A 22,980-nucleotide genomic window follows, 5' to 3' on the forward strand; every position below is an offset into this window, starting at 1 on the left:
AAAATTTATTAAAAGAAATAAAAAGCTTATTTAAACAAATAATAAGCCTTACAACAAACTTGCACTTTCCAACGAATAAAGATCTAAACAATTCCTTTCTCTCTTAAAGGTACAACCAAAGGAAAAAAACAAGGAGAATACTATTTTTTTCAGTGTGAAAGATTTTTAATATAATTGATGTGCATGGAGAGAAAGAAGAAGGCTTTCAATTAATACCGTCCTCATGAACAAATGCCCAGTCAAACAGGGTCAGCCTGAAGTGGGGCCACTGAGGCCCAAAAGCTTCCCAAAAATCAAAGTCTTCTGGTAGGGAACTACAAAAAAGGGGTTATGCAGATTGCATATTGCTGAGACAGAGGGAGAAAATACAAAGTATTCCACATCAAGATAATGGATGTCACTGTCTTTGCCAAGGATCTGAATTATCCTCCTCATGTGTCTCTCACCCATGTGTCTCTTTCAAGTTGTCTCTCCTCTGCGTGTCTCAAGTCCCATCACCTTTTATAAATCTACCTTGCTCCTTCCCAGTGTCCCCCATTGAAGAAGACAAGTTCATAGCATACTGGGATTTGAAATCCAAGGTGCATGTATTTAAGTGGGGATAAGACAAATGGTACCACACCCCTTCACAGAGATGTTTTCTGTAAGAATCCCCCAGCCCCTTTTGATTTTTGTCACCATTTCTGTGGTGATGAAGAAGGTCTGGGAGTACAACTTTGAGAAAATAATTTTTATTTTTAATAAATCCAGAAAATAACTGTAATCCTCAACTACAATATATTAATATATGAATATGGAAAGACAGAAAGATGAGCAGGAGTATAAATATCAAGCCACACAGTAGAATAAGCACAACTATTTCTAAAAAGACAAAACACACTATTTTTCTCAGCAGAACCTGGAGCATTTAGGAATTAAAACACTAGAGTCCACAGAAGATGAAGTGAGGTAAGGTTTGAAAACTGGAGTATTATTTCAAACCTTGCATAAGAGGTAATTAAATTCCCAAAACCCTACTCCAACAAGCAGTCAGGTAACAGATCTAACACAGAACTTGGAAGCTCTGAAGTTTATTTCCTGAAGAACATAAACCTGAAGATCTGGAATCATTAGGCAGTGTAAGGGGATATGTGTTCAGTGCAGAACGCCCTGCCTGCTCCTTTATCCTGTCCAATTCTCCTTCTGCAAAGAAGATGAACTTCCCCAGAGAAAATAATTATCAGTATCAATGGTTAAGGTTCTACAATGAAAGTGCTAGCTGTGTACAGGGCTAGCTTACAATAATGCTCACCAAAGTAGCCAGAGCCACTGCCATTACACACACACACACACACACACACACACACACACCCCTACCCCTCTTTAAGTCATCAATTTTTTTGTCTGATTGAATCTCAGCAATGAGACAGTCAAGTAACAGACATTTGAAAAATGTCTAACATGAAGGACACTAATAAAAGCATAAAATGAGCAGAGAAGAGGTCAGAGTAAAGAGCAGGGAAGAACTACAGAGAGATAATTAACATCCTCAATGAGATAAGATTAAATCCACAAAATAATTTTTAAAAATAAGAGAGACTTGGAGAATGAGAAATAACACTCTTTAAAGTGATAGCTAAAACTAAGTTCAATAAATTTGAGGAAATACAAGAAAAGTGAACAGAAAGACTAAAATGGAAAACAGATGAGAAACTCATGATTGATCCCAGAGATTAACGACCTAGCAATTTATAGTCAACAGAGTATTCAATATAATGAATTGGGGAAAAAAATAAACACATCACCGTGTTTCAGAACACTAGTAACCAAGAGAAGTCTAAAATCTACCAATGACAAAAAAGAAGATTCAAGATACTAAAACAACATTGAACTTCTCAATATCAACTGAAAGCTAGACAGAAATTTTTGAAGAACTTTTCCAGTAATGAATGCTTTATTGGGCCAGGCAATTAAAGTTGAAGATACATACTTCTTCAATACCCTTTTTCTCAAGAAGTTATAAAAAAAAAAAAAAAACCCTAAAAAACAAAAGCTATTCAACATGGAGAGAATAGATTAAGAAAGCAAGCAAAGATAGGGGTTCCAACAAAAGACAATGGCAAAAGAGTTATATAAGTTAAGGACATGTAGATTTTATAAAATGAGGCAGCCACATTAAATATAATTATAAGAATTTAAAAGTACACAGAATGCATGCCACAAAGTCAACCATAATGGCCTATTATTTAAAAATAAAAGAAAAACCCTCACAAATATGCATGAGGAAAAAAAGAATACCAACATGTTATGATACATTTATGGGCTGATATGAAAATGCTTCATTTTTATTTTTGTACTTTTCTTTTTTACTGGATTCTCTTTAAGTAGTATACTGATTTGATATGTAAAGAAAATGTTAAATGCACATTATGGAAATGTTAATGAAAAAACCTGCAAACATTTCTCTCAATTTCTCTGTCCTCTTTAGAACTAAATCAAGTACACTTTGTCACTATATAGTAACTACAATATCAGATGACTATTATGTAATATATATATGACTAAATATTTAAAATGAACTATTTCATTTAATCCCCACTACACTCCTATGAGAGTATTAGAAGCAGTACCATACAGATGTGTAAAAAGTGAAGGACAGATGTTAAGCAACTTATTCAAAATCACCAAGTCTACAAATAAGTTATGCAATGCTTGGAAAGTGATTTGAAACACAACTTTTTTTTTAAATATAAAACTGGCATTCAAATTAAAGTTGATTTTCCTATCTGATGATAGAAAGTATAAGAGGTAAATATAAGAAAATGATAGTTCTTTAACTAGAGAAAACATAACAAATTACTCAGTTATATGATATAGTAGCAATGGCAGATTTGGCCAATTATTGGGCATTAATTCTGTGGTAACACCAAAAGTCTACTATATACAAACCTTAGAAAACTGAAAAAAGTATTATACTGACATAAGAAGTAACAGTGTAAGTTAAAAGCAAAGAGAAGACTCTAGAAGAAAAATATGAATATAAGAAAATGAAAAATAAAGACCAGAAGAGAGATTATAATCTGATTTGTTCTTTGATGATGCCAGATTAACCCTAAAGTTTTAGGTCTTAACCACAGAAACCAGAAACATTCTGCCTAGGCATTATATATATATATCAACAAATACTAAATAAAGTTAATAAATAGAATTTGGGTCCTCAAAACCAAAAGCTAATAAGCAAAATAAAACACATGCTATTAATATTCTTCATAGGAACTGTTGAAAGATATTATTTGCTTATTTATTGATGGTATTCGCATTTTCAATAACTTCTATTATTAAAATAGAGCTGATGTTCAATAAATTTTGAGTAAAGGCATAAATGAAGGGAAATATTAGCTCATCTTGTCACTAAGAATAACAGCAATTGCTTACTAAAATGTCAGGCACTGTTCCAAGTTCTCCTAACTTCTTTTAATGAGACAGCATCATTCTTTACCAGTCTGCATATGAAGAAAGTGAGGCCAAATGAGTTAAGGATTTGTCCACTTTACCTAACCAGTAGAAGTGATACTGATCCAGTCTGGCAGAGAAATCATTCTATAAATTATTAAATTACAAAGTTTCAGCAACTGAAAGCCCAAATTAAAGGAGTCTACTTTCTGAGGCAAAGTGATTTTTTCAGTCTATGATTAAAGGACAAAACAATTCATATTTCCTCCTTCCCCCACCCCCCCAGAGAGAAAGTTCAGATGCTGACTTGGAAAGAACTGTTAATCAATCATATGCCAATATAATATCAACCATATGTCAACATAATAATGTTAAGCAACAAGGTATAAAGAAATTATTTATTCCCCCCAAAGAATATGATTGACCTATTGTTAACTACTGGTTAAAATATGGTGGCATACTGAGGTTAAATGATGATATTAACCACATTTTCTAATTTATCAAAATTCGTATTAGAGAAAAATAAGACTTAGTCACCATGCCATTATCAATACAAATTTTGTACTGCTAATTGTCCCTTGTTTAACAATTTCACCTTAGAAGTGAGAGTTAGACATTAATCTATTTGAAACACCATAAAATATTATGTAGGTGAGAAAACAGCAAAAAAAAAAAAAAGAGTTAAATAAAAAGTTAAATGCAAATTGCCACTGAACAAAATTTTGAGGTAATAAACTTGTAAAGTATTGGCATACATTTAAAAAGCAAATGCCTAAGAATAATGTAACTATAATCTCAAAAACCTATTCTTTGAGAACTACGTAAGTCTATGAAGAATTACCTTCATAATACAAAGGAAAAAATTGTAAAACAAAGGAAATCCTATCTATTTTTAACCTTGAAAGAACAAAGGAATAATTTCTCAAAAAGTTTTATCAAATTGGACAAAAAATGCACCCAGTGTCAGATTATAACTCCACCAACATAATAATTATATAAGTTATTAGAACACAAATTATGTTCTAATATATCCAACTGACATAGCTAGTTAGAACAGCTATAAGAGTATGTAATTCTGAAAACCGATTAATTAATTTCTGTAATATGAAGAAACTCCCTTAGTAAGATGCATCAAACAAGTAGGATGGCATAGTTTACAATTCAAATTAAATTTTAAAAATGAGGAAAATATAAAATGTAACTATTAACGGTCCATTCAACTTAACAATAACGAGTTTCCTCAAAAAAAAAAAAAAAGGAAAAGCACAAGTACCTCCTATGGGAAAATGAGATTTAAATCTGTCAAACTATAAAATAATAGAACTGTAGAACTACAGAATGATGAAAACATTTAATAAAAATATGGCATACGTATATAATTATATGCAATCATAAATACTAACAAATAGGGACATGTTAGTTAACACAAGAAAATGAAATATTTGGAAAACAGAGTAAAAGTGCAACTGATAAGACCACTCTGATGACTTATGAAGCTCTAGAACTCATCACATCTGTACCCTACAAAACAACTAACCTGATTGTCTCTCTTCTCAGCTAAGATATAAGCAATGTCAAGGAGCATTTTATTCCAAAGCCGATAATCATATCTGGCCATAACTGCCTTGTAACTGTCCATGCACATAGTCTTTGAAGCAGAGGATTAAATGTTCCTGCCCATTTTATCTAGTCCCCAAGACTTGTCCTGTAAAGTGAATAAAAATGATTATCTTTTAATCTACCCTTCACACATATACCATTAAAAAAAATAGGCAAAGATGAGATTAAAAAAATCCTTGAATATGGATAATTATCCTGTTTGGAATTAAGTCCTCAGCAAGATCTCTGAGCTATGTTGAAGGGTAGGTGACTGATATGTCTCATATTATAAAACTGGCCTTCAAAGATGAGATCAAAAATGTACACATAGGGATAAGAATATATTAAAATCTGAAAATAACTTTAAATAAAGGTTTTATTGTTTGAAAACTTAGCATAAAAATAACATTAATGTGTTCCTTGATATGATTTTGCAAAATATTTTCAAATTCAAATAGGCTACATCATGATATAAAAAGAAGCTAGGTAACAATAAATTGGCATTCATTAAGCAGTTTTAAAAGCTATCATCACAGGTAAATTGGGGGAAGAGAAGGATAGAAAGGTGACAGGAGGAGGGAGCTACTTAATTAAAAAGAAATAGGAGGAAAGTCACAACTGAAATATATTTCGCATGTAAAGCTAGCATACAGGTCAACAAAGGGATAAATTTAGGAAAAACAACACAGTAAGAAAAGTCACTGAAAATGGGTCAATGGTAAGGAGAGCTAAAATGGATCATCATTAAAACCAGTCAGTAATACTTCAGTAATACTTCATTTACATGGCAGTGAAGGACAAATGCAAACTAATTAAAAGTGCATTTATCACTTTTCAACATGCAAAGTCAAAATAGATGTCTGGGCCCTACAGAGAAACCTCAGATTGCTACTATAATCATCTGTAAACATATTTTTGTCTTCTTTTGTGTAATGAATTGTAATTTCACAATTCTATCAGCAGGACCGCATCTCTAATGGTTGATCTCCATTCTTTGTTGGTCTCTTTCTCCCCTGACTTTGGGAAACCAGGTAACTTATTATAAAACTGCAATTTTAACTGTTCAGAAGCAATTCCTATTTTATGCTTCTTTTGCCTATTTCAAATCACTGAATTAATTTACTATGTATCCAACAACCTAAGTGGGGATTATTGTACATAGATTAAAAAGTAAAACAAAAAACAAAGAGAATAAGTAAACACCAAATGCAGAAGATAACCCAGTCATGAAAATAGAATATGTAATGTCAGATAATTTTTAATAAATAGCAGTAAAATGTATTTCAAAAAATGTATTTACAGTAAAATGCATTTAAAAAAGTACAACTAGGTACAAGACCTCTCTTACCAATTATAACACAGGATACTCTCCAAACACTGAATAAACTGATGTTTGTTCTGTACAGAAATGTTTTCAACAACAAATTGTGTTTCTACTTTTATCTTTTTAAAAAAAGTTACATAAGAGATCTTTCTCATTTTCAAATGATGAGGAAAAGGACATTCTCAAAAGAAAATATATTTTTTCATATAGAAATGTAATTTAGAGAATAATGTATACTTATATGGAGTAAAGGAAAAAAGGAAGAATTAAAAATAATAATATGTAGTACCCAAAACATCAGCAATAGCATCACCTAGATGGGAGTAAGTAAAGCCAGGCAATACGTTTCAATAAATTCTGTAGGTGAGTCTTATGTTAAAGTTCGAGAACCGAAGCTTTTGGGAGTACTTAAATATATGTGTAGGTATACACATACACTCTCTCTTTCACTCACTCACTCCTTATAATAAATGAAAAATAATAGTTATTTTAGGTAGGCACAGTTAAAGTATTTGAGGGAAAACAGAACAACCAACTGCTAAGTTAATGAAATTACTTCGTTGTGGAAAAATAAGGAAAAAATGAATATACTTGGCAGAGACATTTCTTAGATAATCTTAAAATGAAAGTGAAAGTATAATGCATCTGTTGATAGCATACCTAAATGAACTAATTTTAGAGACATTACATTAAGATATGCTTAGGTTATTACTGTAGTAGGAATACAAAGAATGCTGACTAGGTTCCAATGACCTATTATAATAGATAAATTGTTTCAAATATATAAACTAATAAATATAGCTGAATCTGGGGAGATTCGGGACACAGGTACCTCCTGTGCAACTGGAAATCCATGTATAACTTGACTCCTTAGAAATTTAACTACCAACAGCTTGGTATTGGTCAGACCCCTAACTGATAACATTTGTTTGTATTTCTCTTGACTGTTATGGTGTCATGTATGATCTGTAACTGTTTTGTCATAGTTGAGATAAATTATAATTGCTTATAATAATATATATTTTGATAGTAAACGATAAATTAGACTTATCTCCACATAATTTATGGATTTATGATACACCTAACTTTTCCTTAAATTGTAAAACATTTCAGAGTAATGTGGTTTGTCTAAGTTTTTTTCCAAATTGTTGCAAATTACCAAAACCAAATTTTAACATATTAATTGAAAAAATCCTGCAACCAACCATGTACATAAGCTCTAGTGAGCAATAAAGCTACGTAATTTTTTTTTAAAAAAATTTATTTATGCATAAAAGAACTGGGGTATAGGCCAGAGGTACGGGGGCCAGGGAGTGTTCACCAGAGACAGTGGGGAATAGAACAGGTGGATCCACTGAAATTCACTGCTAAGAGGAATAGTGGGCGAGACAGGAGAGTTCTATTGTGCTATGTGGGTTAGCTCCCTGGCCGGGGATTGAACTCCTGCTGCAGTGGCTGGCAATAGATTGATAGCACTGAGACTTAACCCCTGGGCCACCAGGGAGACCCCTAAAACTATGTAATTAAGTGGGGGAAAAGTACTATGAATTTGGAACTTCAATTGTTTTACCAAAAATACATGGCCAAATGGATTCCTAAATTCTTCGGCTCTTAATGAAGATGTAACAGAATAAAATGTTTAGAGAAAATTTGTTGACATCTGCCATAAAGTTTCAATTTTCATTATCAAGGCTATTAAATCCCAGTTATCAAAACAGGCATACATTTTACGTAAACAGACAACACAAACATGAAATTGAGGGAAAATATTTTCAGGAGCACAGTAATTAATATTTGTTTATGGTAACAACACGGAAAAGGGGAAGACGGAGTGGAAGCTTATACTTAAAACAACATCACATCAAAAAAAATTTTTTTAACTTAAAGATTTGACATAGTTTCATTAGAAAGGAACATATGGAATAGAAATAAATGAAAAGAAAGTATTTGTTTACTTACCAGCAAGGGTACTTGTATGCCTAAAAGCTCTGACCTGGGAGTCTGACAAACCAGTCAAAAGGGAGATTACTGTGTCCATCATATACTCATCATAAATTATGCTGTACTGACACTGTCGAATTAGGACTCCAATAAATTCACAAAAATTTGAACGAAATTTTTTCCACTGAGGTCCAGGCATGGTAAGGGGATAATCACCACTGTCCTAAAAGGGATAAAATGAACATATTAAATATGACATATATAGGTTTGATCTAACTTTTCTATTTCTCCTACCTATAAAAAAGAAACCCTTTTTCTTCATAGTGAAAGGGGCTAGAAATTGAAGGTGACTTACAAAGATATGCTAACTTTTTTTACTTATTTTGATCTTCCGCAACTAAATAATTCTTAAGTGCACAAAATTATTCTGAGTCAGGCTTAGTCACTATTTTAAGTCATTCATTCAAAATATTAATTTTGGTTTTACTGTAGTAGGAGCTTAGTTGAAAGCCGTAGAAAAATGAGCAAAAAAAAAAAAAAAAAAGTAAAGAAACTAACAGAATTATAGTCAAAGTAATAATACTTGTGTCATACAGCATATTTCAATTATTTTAAATAGAAGTTTTGAGATTTCAAAAAAATAAGCATTTCATTGAAAAACCAATATTAAATTTTCATAACTGACTATACCTTATTTCTTCAAGTTTTACTATTAACTTTCATTGTGCTCTATTTTATAGTGTGTATTTATTAACTTTTTAAAGAAAAAAATCCAAAATGGGCTCTTGGTATCACTAGATTGTGTCACCTTATTTAAAATACAAAACTGACAGATAACTTCAACTAAACTGATGTTTTCACATACTAGCCTAAAATATTTACATCAAGAAACGAAAATTTACAAGACAGAGTGAGAAATTCTGTGAACATGGGTGTCTGAATATTCTTAATTTGTGGATATTTGCCTTTTTTATAGGTCAAGTTGCTGCTAGGAAAATTAGCTGGATTAGGGTCAAAATAAGGGGGGTGTGGCTGTATGGGGACTATAACTGAAATGAAAATGCATACATTGTGCAAAAATGAAAAATGATGTAAGAATTATATAAAATAAAATATTAAAAAAGAAAAAGAAAAATAGGAAAATTTCAGAGTAGAAATCATAAAGAATAATAATATTGAGCAAACCAAAAAGGTTTATTAAGAAAACAATTCTGACTCGCCATTTTAGAATAGGGACCTTCCTTCAATAAAGACTGCTTGAAACCAGGAGAAGGCCCCCTCACGCAGCCAGAGGCAAGACGGGAAGCACACCTACGCCAGGCCCCTTCTGGCCAGGAGTACGAGCCCAGGGGGGAGCGGGCATCCACGGCTGGGGCAGACCACACGCACAGGAAAGAGTCTCCAACTCACCATTTAAGAACAGGGACCATCCTTCACTAAAGACTGCTTGAAACTGGGAGAAGTCTCCCTGCATAGCCAGAGGTGAGCTGAAGGCCCCCACAAGCCTAGTCCTGCCTGGCAGGGAGTTGGAGCCCAGGGGGGATCCAGCGATTTGGAGCCCAGAGTGCAATCCAGCCACGCCACCTCCAAAGAAGCCTGTAGGACTTCAAGACACAACTTTGGAATTAAACAAACACAGAAGGGGGAGATATTCTGTGACGGCGACCATTAACATACTCAAAGTACCACTGCCTCACTGGACTTCTGCCATAACAGTATTTGACTCCAATCCAACAGTATTGGAGCCCAGAGTGCAATCCTGCCATTCCACCTCCAAAGAAGCCTGTAGGACTTCAAGACACAACTTTGGAATTAAACAAACACAGAAGGGGGAGATATTCTGTGACGGCGACCATTAACATACTCAAAGTACCACTGCCTCACTGGACTTCTGCCATAACAGTATTTGACTCAATTGGACCACCAGTTTCCAAAATCCCAGAAAGAGCACACCAAAAGATGCCACCCAGTACCAGCAACACAGTGTCCCAATGCATAGGGCAAATTAGAAAACAGGCAGCAGGGATAAGAAAAACTACCTGCAACCTAGCAACTCCTCAGGAAGACACACCACAAAAAGAAAACCACCCACCAGATTGCAACAACAGTGACTCGGAAGAACTTCTGAGACTTCCAGAAAGAGAATTTAAAATTGCTGTGATGAAAAAACTAACAGAAGTCATTAAGTAAAACAACGCACAGAAGAATGAAATTGAGTCCCTGAAGAGGGAAGTGAAGGAAATGTAGGAGATCAAAGGATTAATGGAAGAGCTAAAAACACTGGGAAAAGCAGTGATAACAGAATAGATGAAAGGGAAGAACGAATAAGCACTCTTGAAGACACAGAGACACAAAGAACCAAAACAGAAAAGGAAAGAGAAGCACGAATAAAAAAGAATGAAGAAAGACTTCAGGAACTATCTGACTCCATGAGGAAAGGAAATATAAGAGTTATAGGAATCCCAGAAGGAGAGGAGAGAGATATAGGAACAGAGAAAATATTCAAGGAAATAATTGAAGAGAACTTCCCAAACATGAAAACCAATCAGGCTGACACCAGACTTTTCTGAAGAAACACTACAGGCAAGGAGAGAATGGAGAGACATAGTCAAAAGACTCCATGACAACAAATGCCAATCAAGAATACTCTATCCTGCAAAGCTATCCTTCCTTTATGAAGAAAGAATAAGGACCTTTCCAGACAAACAGAAACTCCGGAATTTCATTACAACTAAACCCCCACTCCAAAAAATACTACAAGGAGTCCTAAAGCCAGAACCAACAGAGGGATGAATAAGAACGAAACAAGGCCAAAAACAAAACAAAACAAAACAGACTTATTACTAAAAATATAAGTAAATAAAACCTGAGAAAAGTCAAACAAACTGGCAAATGCAGGCACTAACATATCAATATTAACCATAAATGTAAGCGGACTAAACTCTTCAGTAAAAAGACACAGAGTCTCAGGCTGGATTAAGAAACAAAACCCAACATTTTGCTCTCTCCAGGAAACTCACTTAACTACAAAAGATAAAAATAGACTGAAAGTAAAAGGATGGAAAACAATCCTACAAGCTAACGGAGAAAAAAAGAAGGCAGAACAGTTATACTTGTATCAGATAAAACAGACTTCAAACTCAAAAAGGTAAAAAGCAACCCAGACGGTCACTACATTATGATCAAGGGGACAATACTTCAAGAAGAAATAACACTCATTAACATATACTCACCAAATGAAGGAGCACCAAAATACATCAGACAACTATTGTCATCAGAGAAAACACATATGTAGTAGCAGACTTCAATACACCACTATCAACAATGGATAGATCAACGAGACAAAAAATAAGTAAGGACACTAAAGCTCTAAATAAGGAACTAGAGCTCATGGCCTTAACAGACATCTATAGAACACTAAACCCCAAAAAATCTGAGTACACATTTTTCTCAAGTACACAAAGATCATTCTCTAGGATCGATCACATACTGGGACACAAGACAAACATCAACAGGTACACCAAGATTGAAATCATACCAACCATATTCTCTGACCATGATGGCATCAAACGAGAAATAAACCATAAAAAGAAGGCAAGGAACCCTCCTCATGGAGATCGAAACCCACACTACTGGAAGACCACTGGAATAATGAGGAGATCAAAGAAGAAATTAAAAATGCTTTGAGTTAAATGAAAAGGAGGACACCAATTTTCTCAATGTATTGGATGCAGCAAAAGCAGTAATTAGAGGAAAATATACAGCAATACAGGCTCACATCACAAAACAAGAAAAAAACTCAAACAACCTAATCTCAAAGCTCAAAGAACTAGAAAAAGCACAACAAAACCCCAAAGCCAGTATAAAAATTAATAAAAATCAAAGCAGAAATAAATGAAATCGAAACTAAAAAAACAATCCAAAAGATCAATGAAACCGAAAGTTGGTTCTTCCAAAAATTAAATAAAATAAACAAACCCCTAGCTAGGCTCACAAAGGAAAAATGGGAGAAGACACAAATAAATAGGGTCAGAAATGAAAGAGGAGAAATCACAACGAACACAGCAGAAATCTAAAGAATAATCAGAAACTACTACGAACAGTTATATGCAAACAAGCCCAACAATCTAGAAGAGATGGACTAACTCCTACAACTCTATAATCACCCAAAGCTAGATAAAGAAGAAATAGAACACCTAAACAGACCAATTATAAGCAGTGAAATTGAAATGGTAATCAAAACCCTTCCCAAAAACAAAAGCCCAGAACCAGATGGATTTACCTATGAATTCTACCATAAATTAAGAAATGAATTAGTGCCTATCCTTCACAAACTCTTTCAAAAAATTAATAAGGGATAATACCAAACACGTTCTATGAACCCAACATTACACTAATACCAAAACCAAACAAGGACAACACAAAAAAGAAAACTACAGGCCAATATCTCTAAAAAACACGGATGCCAAAATCCTCCATAAAATTTTAGCTATCAGAATCCAACAATGTATCCATAAGATAATTCACCACGACCAAGTAGGATTTATTCCAGGGACACAAGGATGGTTCAATATCCGAAAATCAATCAACGTAATCCAACACATCAAGAAAAATAAAAATAAAAATCATGTGATAATATCCATAGAGGCTGAGAAAGCTTTCGACAAAGTACAACACCCATTTATGATGAAGGCCCTTGAAATTCTCGGGATACAAGGAACATACCTCAACATCATAAAGGCCATCTATGACAAGCCAACAGCCAGTATCATTCTCAATGGTGAAAAGCTGAAAGCATTTCCATTAAGGTCTGGAACAAGACAAGGATGTCCACTCTCACCACTGCTTTTCAATATAATACTGGAAGTCCTAGCCAGAGCATTAAGATAAGAGAAAGACATACAAGGAATCCAAATAGGCAAGGAAGAAGTCAAACTATCACTATTCTCAGATGATATGATAATATACATCGAGAACCTCCACAGAAAAACTAATTCAACTCATCAATCAGTTAAGTGGCAGGATACAAAGTTAACACACAAAAGTCAGTAGCCTTCCTATACACAAACAATAAATCTGAAGAAGAAGAAATCAAGAAAACCATTCCTTTTACTATTGAAACAAAAAAAAAAAAAAATCAAATACTTGGGAATAAACCTAAAAAAAGAAGTAAAGGACCTATACAAAGAAAACTGTAAAAGACGTTAAAAGAAATAGAAGAAGACAAAAAGAAATGGAAAGATATCCCCTGTTCATGGATCTGAAGAATTAACATTATAAAATGGCCATGCTACCAAAAGCAATCTACAGATTCCATGCTATTCCAATAAAAATTTCAATGTCATTCTTCCAAGAAATATAACTATTATTGATGAAATTCATATGGAACCACCAAAAACCCCAAATAGCCAAAACCCTCCTGAAAAAAAAAAGAAGGGAATGGAGGCATCACTCTCCCAAATTTCAAACTATATTACAAAGCTATAATAATCAAAACTACAAGGTACTGGAACAAGAACAGACACATGGACCAATGGAATCAAATAGAAAATCCAGAAATAAACCCACAGATTTATGGTGAACTAATCTTTGATAAAGGAGCAAAGAATATGCTCTGGAGCAAAGAAAGTTTGTTCAACAAATGGTGCTGGGAAAACTGGGTCACTACATGCAAATGAATGAAGCTTGACTACTACCCCACACCATGAACAAAAACCAACTCAAAATGGATTAAAGGACTAGACATAAGACCTGAAACCATAAAATATATAGAAGGAATATAGGCGAAATACTACATGAAATGCACCTCAAAGACATCTTTACAGACACATCACCAAAAGCAGTGATAGCGAAGGCAAAGATAAATAGCTGGGACTACATCAAATTAAAGAGCTCCTGCACAGCAAGAGAGACAATAACTAAAATGAGGAGAAACTGCACTGACTGGGAGAACATTTTTGCACACAACACTAATGATAAAGGACTGATCACAAAAATCTACAAAGAGCTTAAGAGACTCAACAAAAACAAAGAGATTCATCCATTCAAAAAATGGGCATAAGAACTTAAAAGAAACTTCTCCAGAGAAGAAATGCAAATGGCCAACAGGCATATGAAAAAATGTTCCACTTCACTTGTAATCAGGGAAACGCAAATCAAAACTATAATGATACCATCTTACACCAGTGAGAATGGCACATATTTAAAAAATGAGCAACAACAAATGTTGGCAAGGATGTGGAGAAAAAGGAACTCTCCTGCACTGCTAGCGGGAGTGCAAACTGGTCCAACCACTATGGAGAGGTGTGTGGAGATTTCTTGACCTACTAAAGATAGAGGTTCCAGGGCCTCCCCTGGTGGCGCAGTAGTTGAGCGCTGGGCTGAGAAGCTACCCTCAGGCTCTGTAGCGCAGGTTCGATCCCTGGCTGCCAGCGAGGGTCCCACATGGTTCTCAGATCTCTCCTGCTGCCTGCTGCTCCTCTTAGCAGTGTACTTCGTCATTCTGCCTGATTTGCTCCCTGCTCTGCCTCTGGAGAGTTCTCTCACCTTCCCGCGCTTCTAACTGTACCCAGGGCTTGTATAAACAAACAAACAAACAAATAAATAAATCTTTAAAAAAAAAAAAAAGGACAGCGCTTCCATATGATCCAGCAATTCCACTCCTAGGTATTTACCCAAAGGACACAGAAACATTAATTCCAAAGGGCACCTGCACCCCTATGTTTATAGCAGCACTATTTACAACAGCTAAGCTTTGGAAACAACCCAAATGCCCAAAAATAGACGACTGAATCAAGAAGATGTGGTATATATACACAATGGAATATTACTCAGCAATTCAAAAAGATAAACTCATGCAATTTGCAGCAACATGGATGGAGATGGAAGGGATCATGCTCAATGAAATAAGCCAGAAAGAAAAAGAAAAATACTGGATGGGTCTCACTCATAGCAGGAGTTTAGAAAACCTAAGTAAGAGATCAGGAAAAAGAATAACTATAACAAAGAAAAAAATCAAAATTAAAATCAACAAGCAACTACAAACCAGAGACACACTATGAGGGTGTGGGGGGGAGAGAAGGGATTGGGGTAAAAATAAGGGGGGTGCAATTGTATGGGGAATATAACCAAGATGAAAATGCATACATTGTGCAAAAAAGAAAAATGATGTAAGAAATATATAAAAAAGGAAAAAAAAAGAAAAAAGAAAACAACTCTTCTAGGAATAGTCAGACATGTACAAGAAATCTTCATGTAACCTTAACATAATAAAAGCCATATGCAACAAACCCACAACCAGTATTATTCTCAAAGGTGAAAAGCTGAAAACCTTTTCTTTAAGATCAGGAACAAGACAAGGATGTCCACTGCTTTTCATATAATACTGGAAGATCTAGCAAGAGCATTAAGAGAGACATTCAAGGAATTCAAAGAAGAAAAGAAGTAAAACTATCACTATTTGCAGATGATATAAAATACACAGTAAAGCCTAAAATCCACAAAAAACTAATTAAAATAACCACTTTAGTAAAGTAGCAGGATACAAAAATCAACACACAAAAATCAGTAGCCTTCTTATAAGCAAATAATCAATCTGAAAAAGAAATTTAAAAAATCATCTCTTTTATAATTTAAACAAAAAGAATTAAACACTTGGAAAAAGCCTAACAAAAGAGATGAAGGACCTTATACAAAGAAAATTATAAAACATTCTTAAAAGAAATAGAATACAACACAAAGAAATGGAAAGACATCCCTTGCTCATGAATTGGAAGAATTAACATTATTAAAATGGCCATCCTACCGAAAGCAATTTACAGATAAAAGTACCAATGACATTCTTTGAAGAAACAGAACAAATATTGATGAAATTCATATGGATCCACAAAAACCTCAAATAGCCAAAGCTCTCCTGACTAAAAAAGGAGAATGGAACTATCACACGCCCAGAATTCAAACTATACTACAAAGCCATATTAATTAAAACAGTATGGTAATGGAACAAAAACATACACACCGACCAATGGAATTGAATAGAAAAATCAGGAAAAAAAAAGCCATAGATTTATGGAAAACAAATCTTTGACAAAGGAGCAAAGATTTATGGACAACAAATTTATGGACAACAACAAATATGTTGTCCACAGATTTATGGACAATGAATCTTTGACAAAGGAGCAAAGAATATGCAATGGAACAACAGTTTGTTCAATAAATGGTGCTGGGGAAACTGGACCACTGCACATAAAGAATGAAACTAGACTACTACAGGATACCATTCACAAAAAACTACTCAAAATGATAAAATAATTAAACATAAGACATGAAACCATAAAATATATATAAGACAGGTAAAACATACATGACATTCATCACAGTGCCCTCTTAAAGACTCATCCCCCAAAGCAAAGAAAGTGAAGGAATAGATAAACAGCTGGGATTACATCAAACTGAAAAGGTTCTGTACAGTAAAAGGAACATTAACCAAAACAAAGAGACACCCCACTGATTGGGAGAAATTTTTTCACTTGACACAACTGATAAGGGACAAATCACAAAGACATACAAAGAACTCACAGGACTCAACAAGAACAAAATAAACGATCCAATCTAAATATGGGCAAAAGAGGGCCTCTCCGGTGGCGCAGTGGGTTGAGCGCAGCGCTGTGAAGCTGTCTGCAACCTCTGCAGGGCGGGTTCGAATCCTGCCCAGCCAGGGAGATACCCACATGATGCGGCAGACCTCTCCTTTTTCGCCCATTGCTCCTCTCAGCAGTGTTTTCAGCCATCTCCCTGTTCTGCTCCCTGCTCTGTCACTGGTGAATTCTCTCATCCTCCTGTGCCTTTGGGCTGTACCCCAGTTCTTGTATAAATGAAAAGATCTTAAAAAAAAATGGGCAAAAGAGCTAAAAATATGCTTCTCCAAAGAGAAAAAGCAAATGGCTACCAGGTACATGAAAAATGTTCAACATCCCTCATAATCAGGGAAATAAAAACCACAATGAGATACCACCTAACACCAGTGAGAATGGCATATATTAAAAAAAACTAGCAGAAACAAATGTTGGTGAGGATGTGGAGAAAAAGGAACCCTCCTATACTGCTGGTGGAAATGCAAACTGGACCAACCAGTATGGAAAGCTGTGTGGAGTTTCCTCATACTACTAAAAATGGAGCTACCATATGATCCAGCAATTCCATTGCCAGGAATCTACCCAATGGCACAAAAACAATAATCTAAAAGGAAACTTACACTCCTATGTTTACTACAGCACTATTTACAATAGGTAACATGTGGAAACAAGCCAAATGCCCCCAAACAGATGACTGGATCAGGAAGATGTGGTATATTTACAGACAATGGAATCAAAAAAGATAATCTCATGCCATCTGCAGCAACTTGGATGGTGTTGGAAGGGACTATGGATTATGCTCAGTGAAATAAGCCAGAAAGAAAAAGAAAAATATCAGAGGGTTTCACTTATAGGAGGAATATAGGGGAAGTAATAAGGGATCAGAAAAAAAATAATAAAAAAAGCAAAATTAACAGGTAACTATAAATCATAAGATATTCTAAAGGGGAGAAAGAGGGAGAGATATCAAAACACAGGAAGGAAGAACACAAGGAACTAAGGTGATGGTGCACAGGTAACTTGGTGGTGGGAATTTTACGGGGACTACACCTGAGAGGAGAAAGCAAACATTGTACAATAATGAATGGTGATGTAAAATATATATGAATAAATACATTGCAAAAGAAAAAAATCTTAATTTAGTAAAATAAGCATAATATAGCCAGCTAGCATTTATACGGTATGCACTTCTCACATAAGATTTTAAGATTTGTCCTAAATTCAGAAACTACAGAGTTCCAGTTCTGGGATTGTAAAGTCCCCATACTCTCTACAGTGTAACTTCACCTGGTTTGTTATAGGAACCTAGAAGGACAGAACTGTTGAGTAGTAGCTCTTCCAAGGAAGGAATAGTGAGGTTCTGCTCCCAAGTGGACAGACAAGTAATTCATGGAAAAGCCTATTTAAGTTTTGGTGAACAGTGATAGTGACAAAAAGAAGGAAAAGGGTGCCAAGCTTCAGAGACAAGTGACAACAAAAACTAGATTTAGAGTACCTGACTAGGACGAAAACAATTTTTGAGAGGTCAACTGTAAATTAAAGCTCATGCAGCCTGCAGAGGTAGAAGACTAAGTGCCTAATACTTAAGCACCTGAATTTTAACAGGAGCCAACAGTAATTTGCAGAAAATAGAAATAATTAATGGTCCTCAGAGATATTTGGGGGAGCAATTTGGTCAACCATAATTATCTAAAGAGAAAAAAAACACTGAATAGTAAATCCAACACAAGTGATTTTTGACTTAATGAATGTCATAAAAAAGTCACATATCTTTGGTGAAACACTGATTTTGTTTACAAAATTTTATATGATTTACCTCAAGATGCTTACATTATTGCTTAACAGTGGTTTGAGAATATGTGTTCAAAGAAATTATCTATCCAACCATATCTATTCATCTATTCTACTCATACATTTATTGAGAAATAAATAGGTCTTTGGTATACAAAATTAAGCAAAACGAGTTCTTTCAAAACCTTTTTTTCCCCTATTTTATTGTGATATAACTGACATAAAACATGTTAAATTTAAGGAACATAATATGTTGGTTTGATTCAATTATACATTGCAAAATGATAACCATTTGCTAACATCTTCATGCCATCAAAACACAATTACCATTTCTCTGCTGGGGTGGGGACAGTGAAGATTAACTCTCCTTGTTATTTTCAAGAATGTAATAGAGTATTATTAGCTATAATCGCCATACCATACTCTACATTAGATTCCCAGCACTTATCTTGTAATGTATACTCTTTTACCAACTTGTCCTCTTCCCTTAAACCTCCCCTTACTCCCATCAAATAACTTCTACTTTAATTGAGGAGATGGACACATATTTAGAAGTAAATTACATACAATAATAGGAACTTTATAAAGGTAAATAGGTCTTAGAAAAGAATGACAGTTCTCTGCAGATGCAAGTGGGCAAGAGAAACAGATCAACAGCATTCTAGACAATATTATCAAAGGCCTATTAAATTCAGGTAACAACAAAGAATTTGTTGGGGTAACTAAGAAGAAAAATGGAGCCAGATCATAAGGAGCCTTCTTTACAGAAAGAAGGCTAAGAAAGTCAAATGGATGGTCACTGAAGGATTTTGAGCAACTAAGTATCATTAACAGATGTGAGCTTTAAAAAGTATTTTTGGTTTCAATGTGGAGATAGTCAGGGGCAAAGCTGAAGATAAAGAGCAAGAACACTTCCCAGTGCAAATCATCAAAAAACAAAAGAAGGTGAAGGGCAGAGAGAGTTTAAAGTAGGAGAGTTAACAATTATGATAGACAATAAGGGAGGGATGTGATATTCAAATACTGAAGAAAATATACTGAAGTAAAAGTAACAGACAAAAATAACATTCATTTCTGGTTTGGTTGACAGGGTTGGTTTATTCATAATGAAAAACAAAGAATTTCTTTGCCTAGATTCCCTGTAGGAGACATAATTCCTTTACTTAGGGATGTCTAATTATCAATAGTATATCTCATAAGAAAAAAAAAACACTTTTTAATTTATAAATGATAAAGAAATAACCTATTTCTTGACTTCAGGCCACAATCAACTTCTACAATCAAAATAAATCCAAAACTTCATGAGCAGATCACCAATGTATACTGAAACTATTAATTGGCAAGATGGCATAAGAAGACTGTTAACAAAACACCAAATCATTTGATAATTACAAAGAGAACAGTACTTTTATAAAAAGAGTCAATGGTCAGCGCCTTAAACAAGTGATCAATCTTAGCATTATTAATTAGTGGACAACCTGACATAATGTGTAACCTACTGTGATACAATATGAAATACACCATCAACACCTATGAACTTTTCTTACTAAAAAAAACATGTAACTATAATTTACTTAAGTCTTTAGAATATTTTTCAGCTACAAAATACAGTGGACACAGGAATGAGTTAATTATACCATGAAGAAAAAATTAAAATATGGGGGTATTTTAGAAAATTAAGTTGTTGTCTAAAATTTCTTACCATGCAAAGTGAAAAAAACAGGAGGAACTGTTTTATATTTTGCAAAAATCCTAAGAACATAACAAATGTAACATATAGATCAGTAGCTTTAGCTTTGGCTTCTTTGTAGTCTTATAAATACTTCCACTACATCATTTGCCTTGTTTTTCTGGCTTCCCCAGAGATTATTCATGCTTTCTTCACTGCCCTCTTCAAGGTCACATGACCAAGAGGTCATCTATTTATTTGTCTGTTTATTTACTTATTTAAAGATTTATTTATGCATAAAAGAATTGGGGTATAGGCCAGAAGTGTGGGGTGGAGTGTGTAAGGGGAGACAGAGTAGGTAGCAGAACAGATAGATGTGCTGAAATACACTGCTGAGGGGAGCAGCAGGCAAGACAGGAGAGGTCTGCTGAGCCATGTGTGTTAGCTCGTTGGCCAGGATCAAACTGGCTTCAGTGGCTATGGACAGCTTCATAGAGCTAAGACTTAACCCCTTGTGCCACCAGGGAGGTTCTGGTCATCTATTTAAACTATTCCTTTTCCTTCTACTATTTTACTCCACAATGCTTATTTTTCTGCGTAACATTATAATTTGCCATACAATATTAATTTGCCTATTTATTTTATTCATCCCTATTCCCCCAACTAAAATGCAAATTCCATGAAGTTTGGGGTTTTGCTTGATGTATTCAATGCTATTCTTGGAAATGTTTAACACTATTTCTTGATCAAGTGAATGAACCATCACAAAAAATGATACTTTCAAAATGGGTCTAAAATAATACTAAAGATATCTAAATGGTACCTATAATTTTTTTTAATAAATCAAAAATTTTGACAAATTTCCTTAGCCACAGATAGAAATAAGTGAAGTATATCAAGGAAAAGCAGCAATGGGGCTGCCAATATCATTCCTTTTAAATACATTCTGCTCAAAATTGGCATCTATTAGTTAAATGAAGTGCCACCAAATGTCTAATCCATCGGTCTTCACGAACATTTCAAAGGGAGTGGTGAATGATCTATCAATGGGATAAGAGAAGAAATACAGATTTACAAAATTCAAGGTATTGCTTACCTCAATGGGATGGAAGAACACACAGGTATTTCAGTAGCATTACTAATATTTCAGATCTTAAGTTAGCGATGACAGATTTACCTTACACGTTACATATATTCTTTTGGATGTAGCAGATGAATCTTTTTTATATGGGTGTATTAAAAAGTATTTGAAACTAGCTACATTAACATCTTCAAGGATAAAATTTCTGGAAACCACTGAAGAAATTCCAAATTTTGGAGTATTTAAGGTATAAAATCACATGTATGAATTTACAGATCACAATACATGCATTGAAAGGTTTTACATTTCTACTTTCCCTCAAAAACTTACAATGCATATGAAATATATGTCACAGAAACAAAGAAAAGGATAAACTACTTATTTTTGGAATGAGCAAGTGAAAAACATTTTTACAAAACAAAACTAAGTAACTTAAACGAAATTTATCACTAAACATAGTGTTTAAACTTTTGTTTTTGCATTCTGTCATATATTTAAACAAATAATTACCATAAAAATTACTTATACAGATTATTTTGGTTGGCTGCCATAATGCAATTAAAGGGAAATTGTTCTCTATTATCAGACCTCAGCTGATTAAACCTAAAGCTAATACTTTCAGTATCTGCAAAACCTCCAACTTTCAAAGCATCAGGAAATTCAACTGGCCCACTGAGACATCTATATGATAATTTAGAAAAAATTGAATTTGAAAGAACAATTTATAAACTTAGATTTATTAAAATTTTCAAAGCCCATATTTTACTTATCCAGAATTTATATTGTATCTCCAGAATTTAGAACAAACACTACCTAGTATGCTTGGCAGCCCAACAATGTTTTGGGGATGGCATATTTATCAATATTAAAAATCCAATCAATCTCCTTAGTCTAGACTACAAGGCTAATATTCTCTCAAGCTTCTTATCTTCGTTTCTCTTATACAGCCTAAATTCCATCTTCCTTATAATCCCACTTCTGGTTTTCCTGGTTAACTTCAACTTATACTAGTCAACGTATTACCTACTAGTTTACAAAGCTCTCTCCTCATTTACAACACGAATTCATCGTTCAGACTATAACCTTGCTATCTCTACGTATGCACTTCATAAATAGAAGTTGGATACATTTTAAGTATCCAATAAATGTTCATTGAACAAACACAAAAATAAATGAATCCCATATAAGTTTGAAAGACCAAATAGCTTATTTAACACTTGTTAAAAAAAAAGTTAAGCCAACAATAAAAAAGATACAGAAATTTTAACACCTGGCTCTAACTAGATAATTGAGTGGGTCTTAATAATTATTAAATATAAAAGTGATTCATAAAAATCACTGTAAAATCATGTTATATATATGTTTTAAAATTGAAGGACAAAATTCTTGAAATTACCAGTGTAATTATAACCTCAACATAGTTGATCAAGTCTAATCTGAGAATTAACAATAAATGCTATTAATGAGCGATACCCTGACTTACTAAGTGTCTCATTTAAGCATTTCCCAT

At 34.1% G+C, this 22,980-nt stretch overlaps 1 protein-coding gene across 1 annotated transcript in view; it reads right to left on the reverse strand.

The window, feature by feature from the left end:
• Nucleotides 1-22,980, reverse strand: part of STAG1 (STAG1 cohesin complex component) — a gene marked incomplete at both ends in the record, with an annotated part of 263,904 nt that overhangs the window by 143,241 nt on the left and 97,683 nt on the right. The window contains one exon of the mRNA XM_084232404.1: nt 8,315-8,519. Coding sequence (XP_084088530.1) covers nt 8,315-8,519 — 205 coding nt within the window. The remainder of the gene's footprint in view (nt 1-8,314; nt 8,520-22,980) is intronic.

This window comes from Talpa europaea, assembly GCF_964194135.1.
Source record: "Talpa europaea genome assembly, chromosome: 4".
Lineage (NCBI taxonomy): Eukaryota > Metazoa > Chordata > Mammalia > Eulipotyphla > Talpidae > Talpa > Talpa europaea.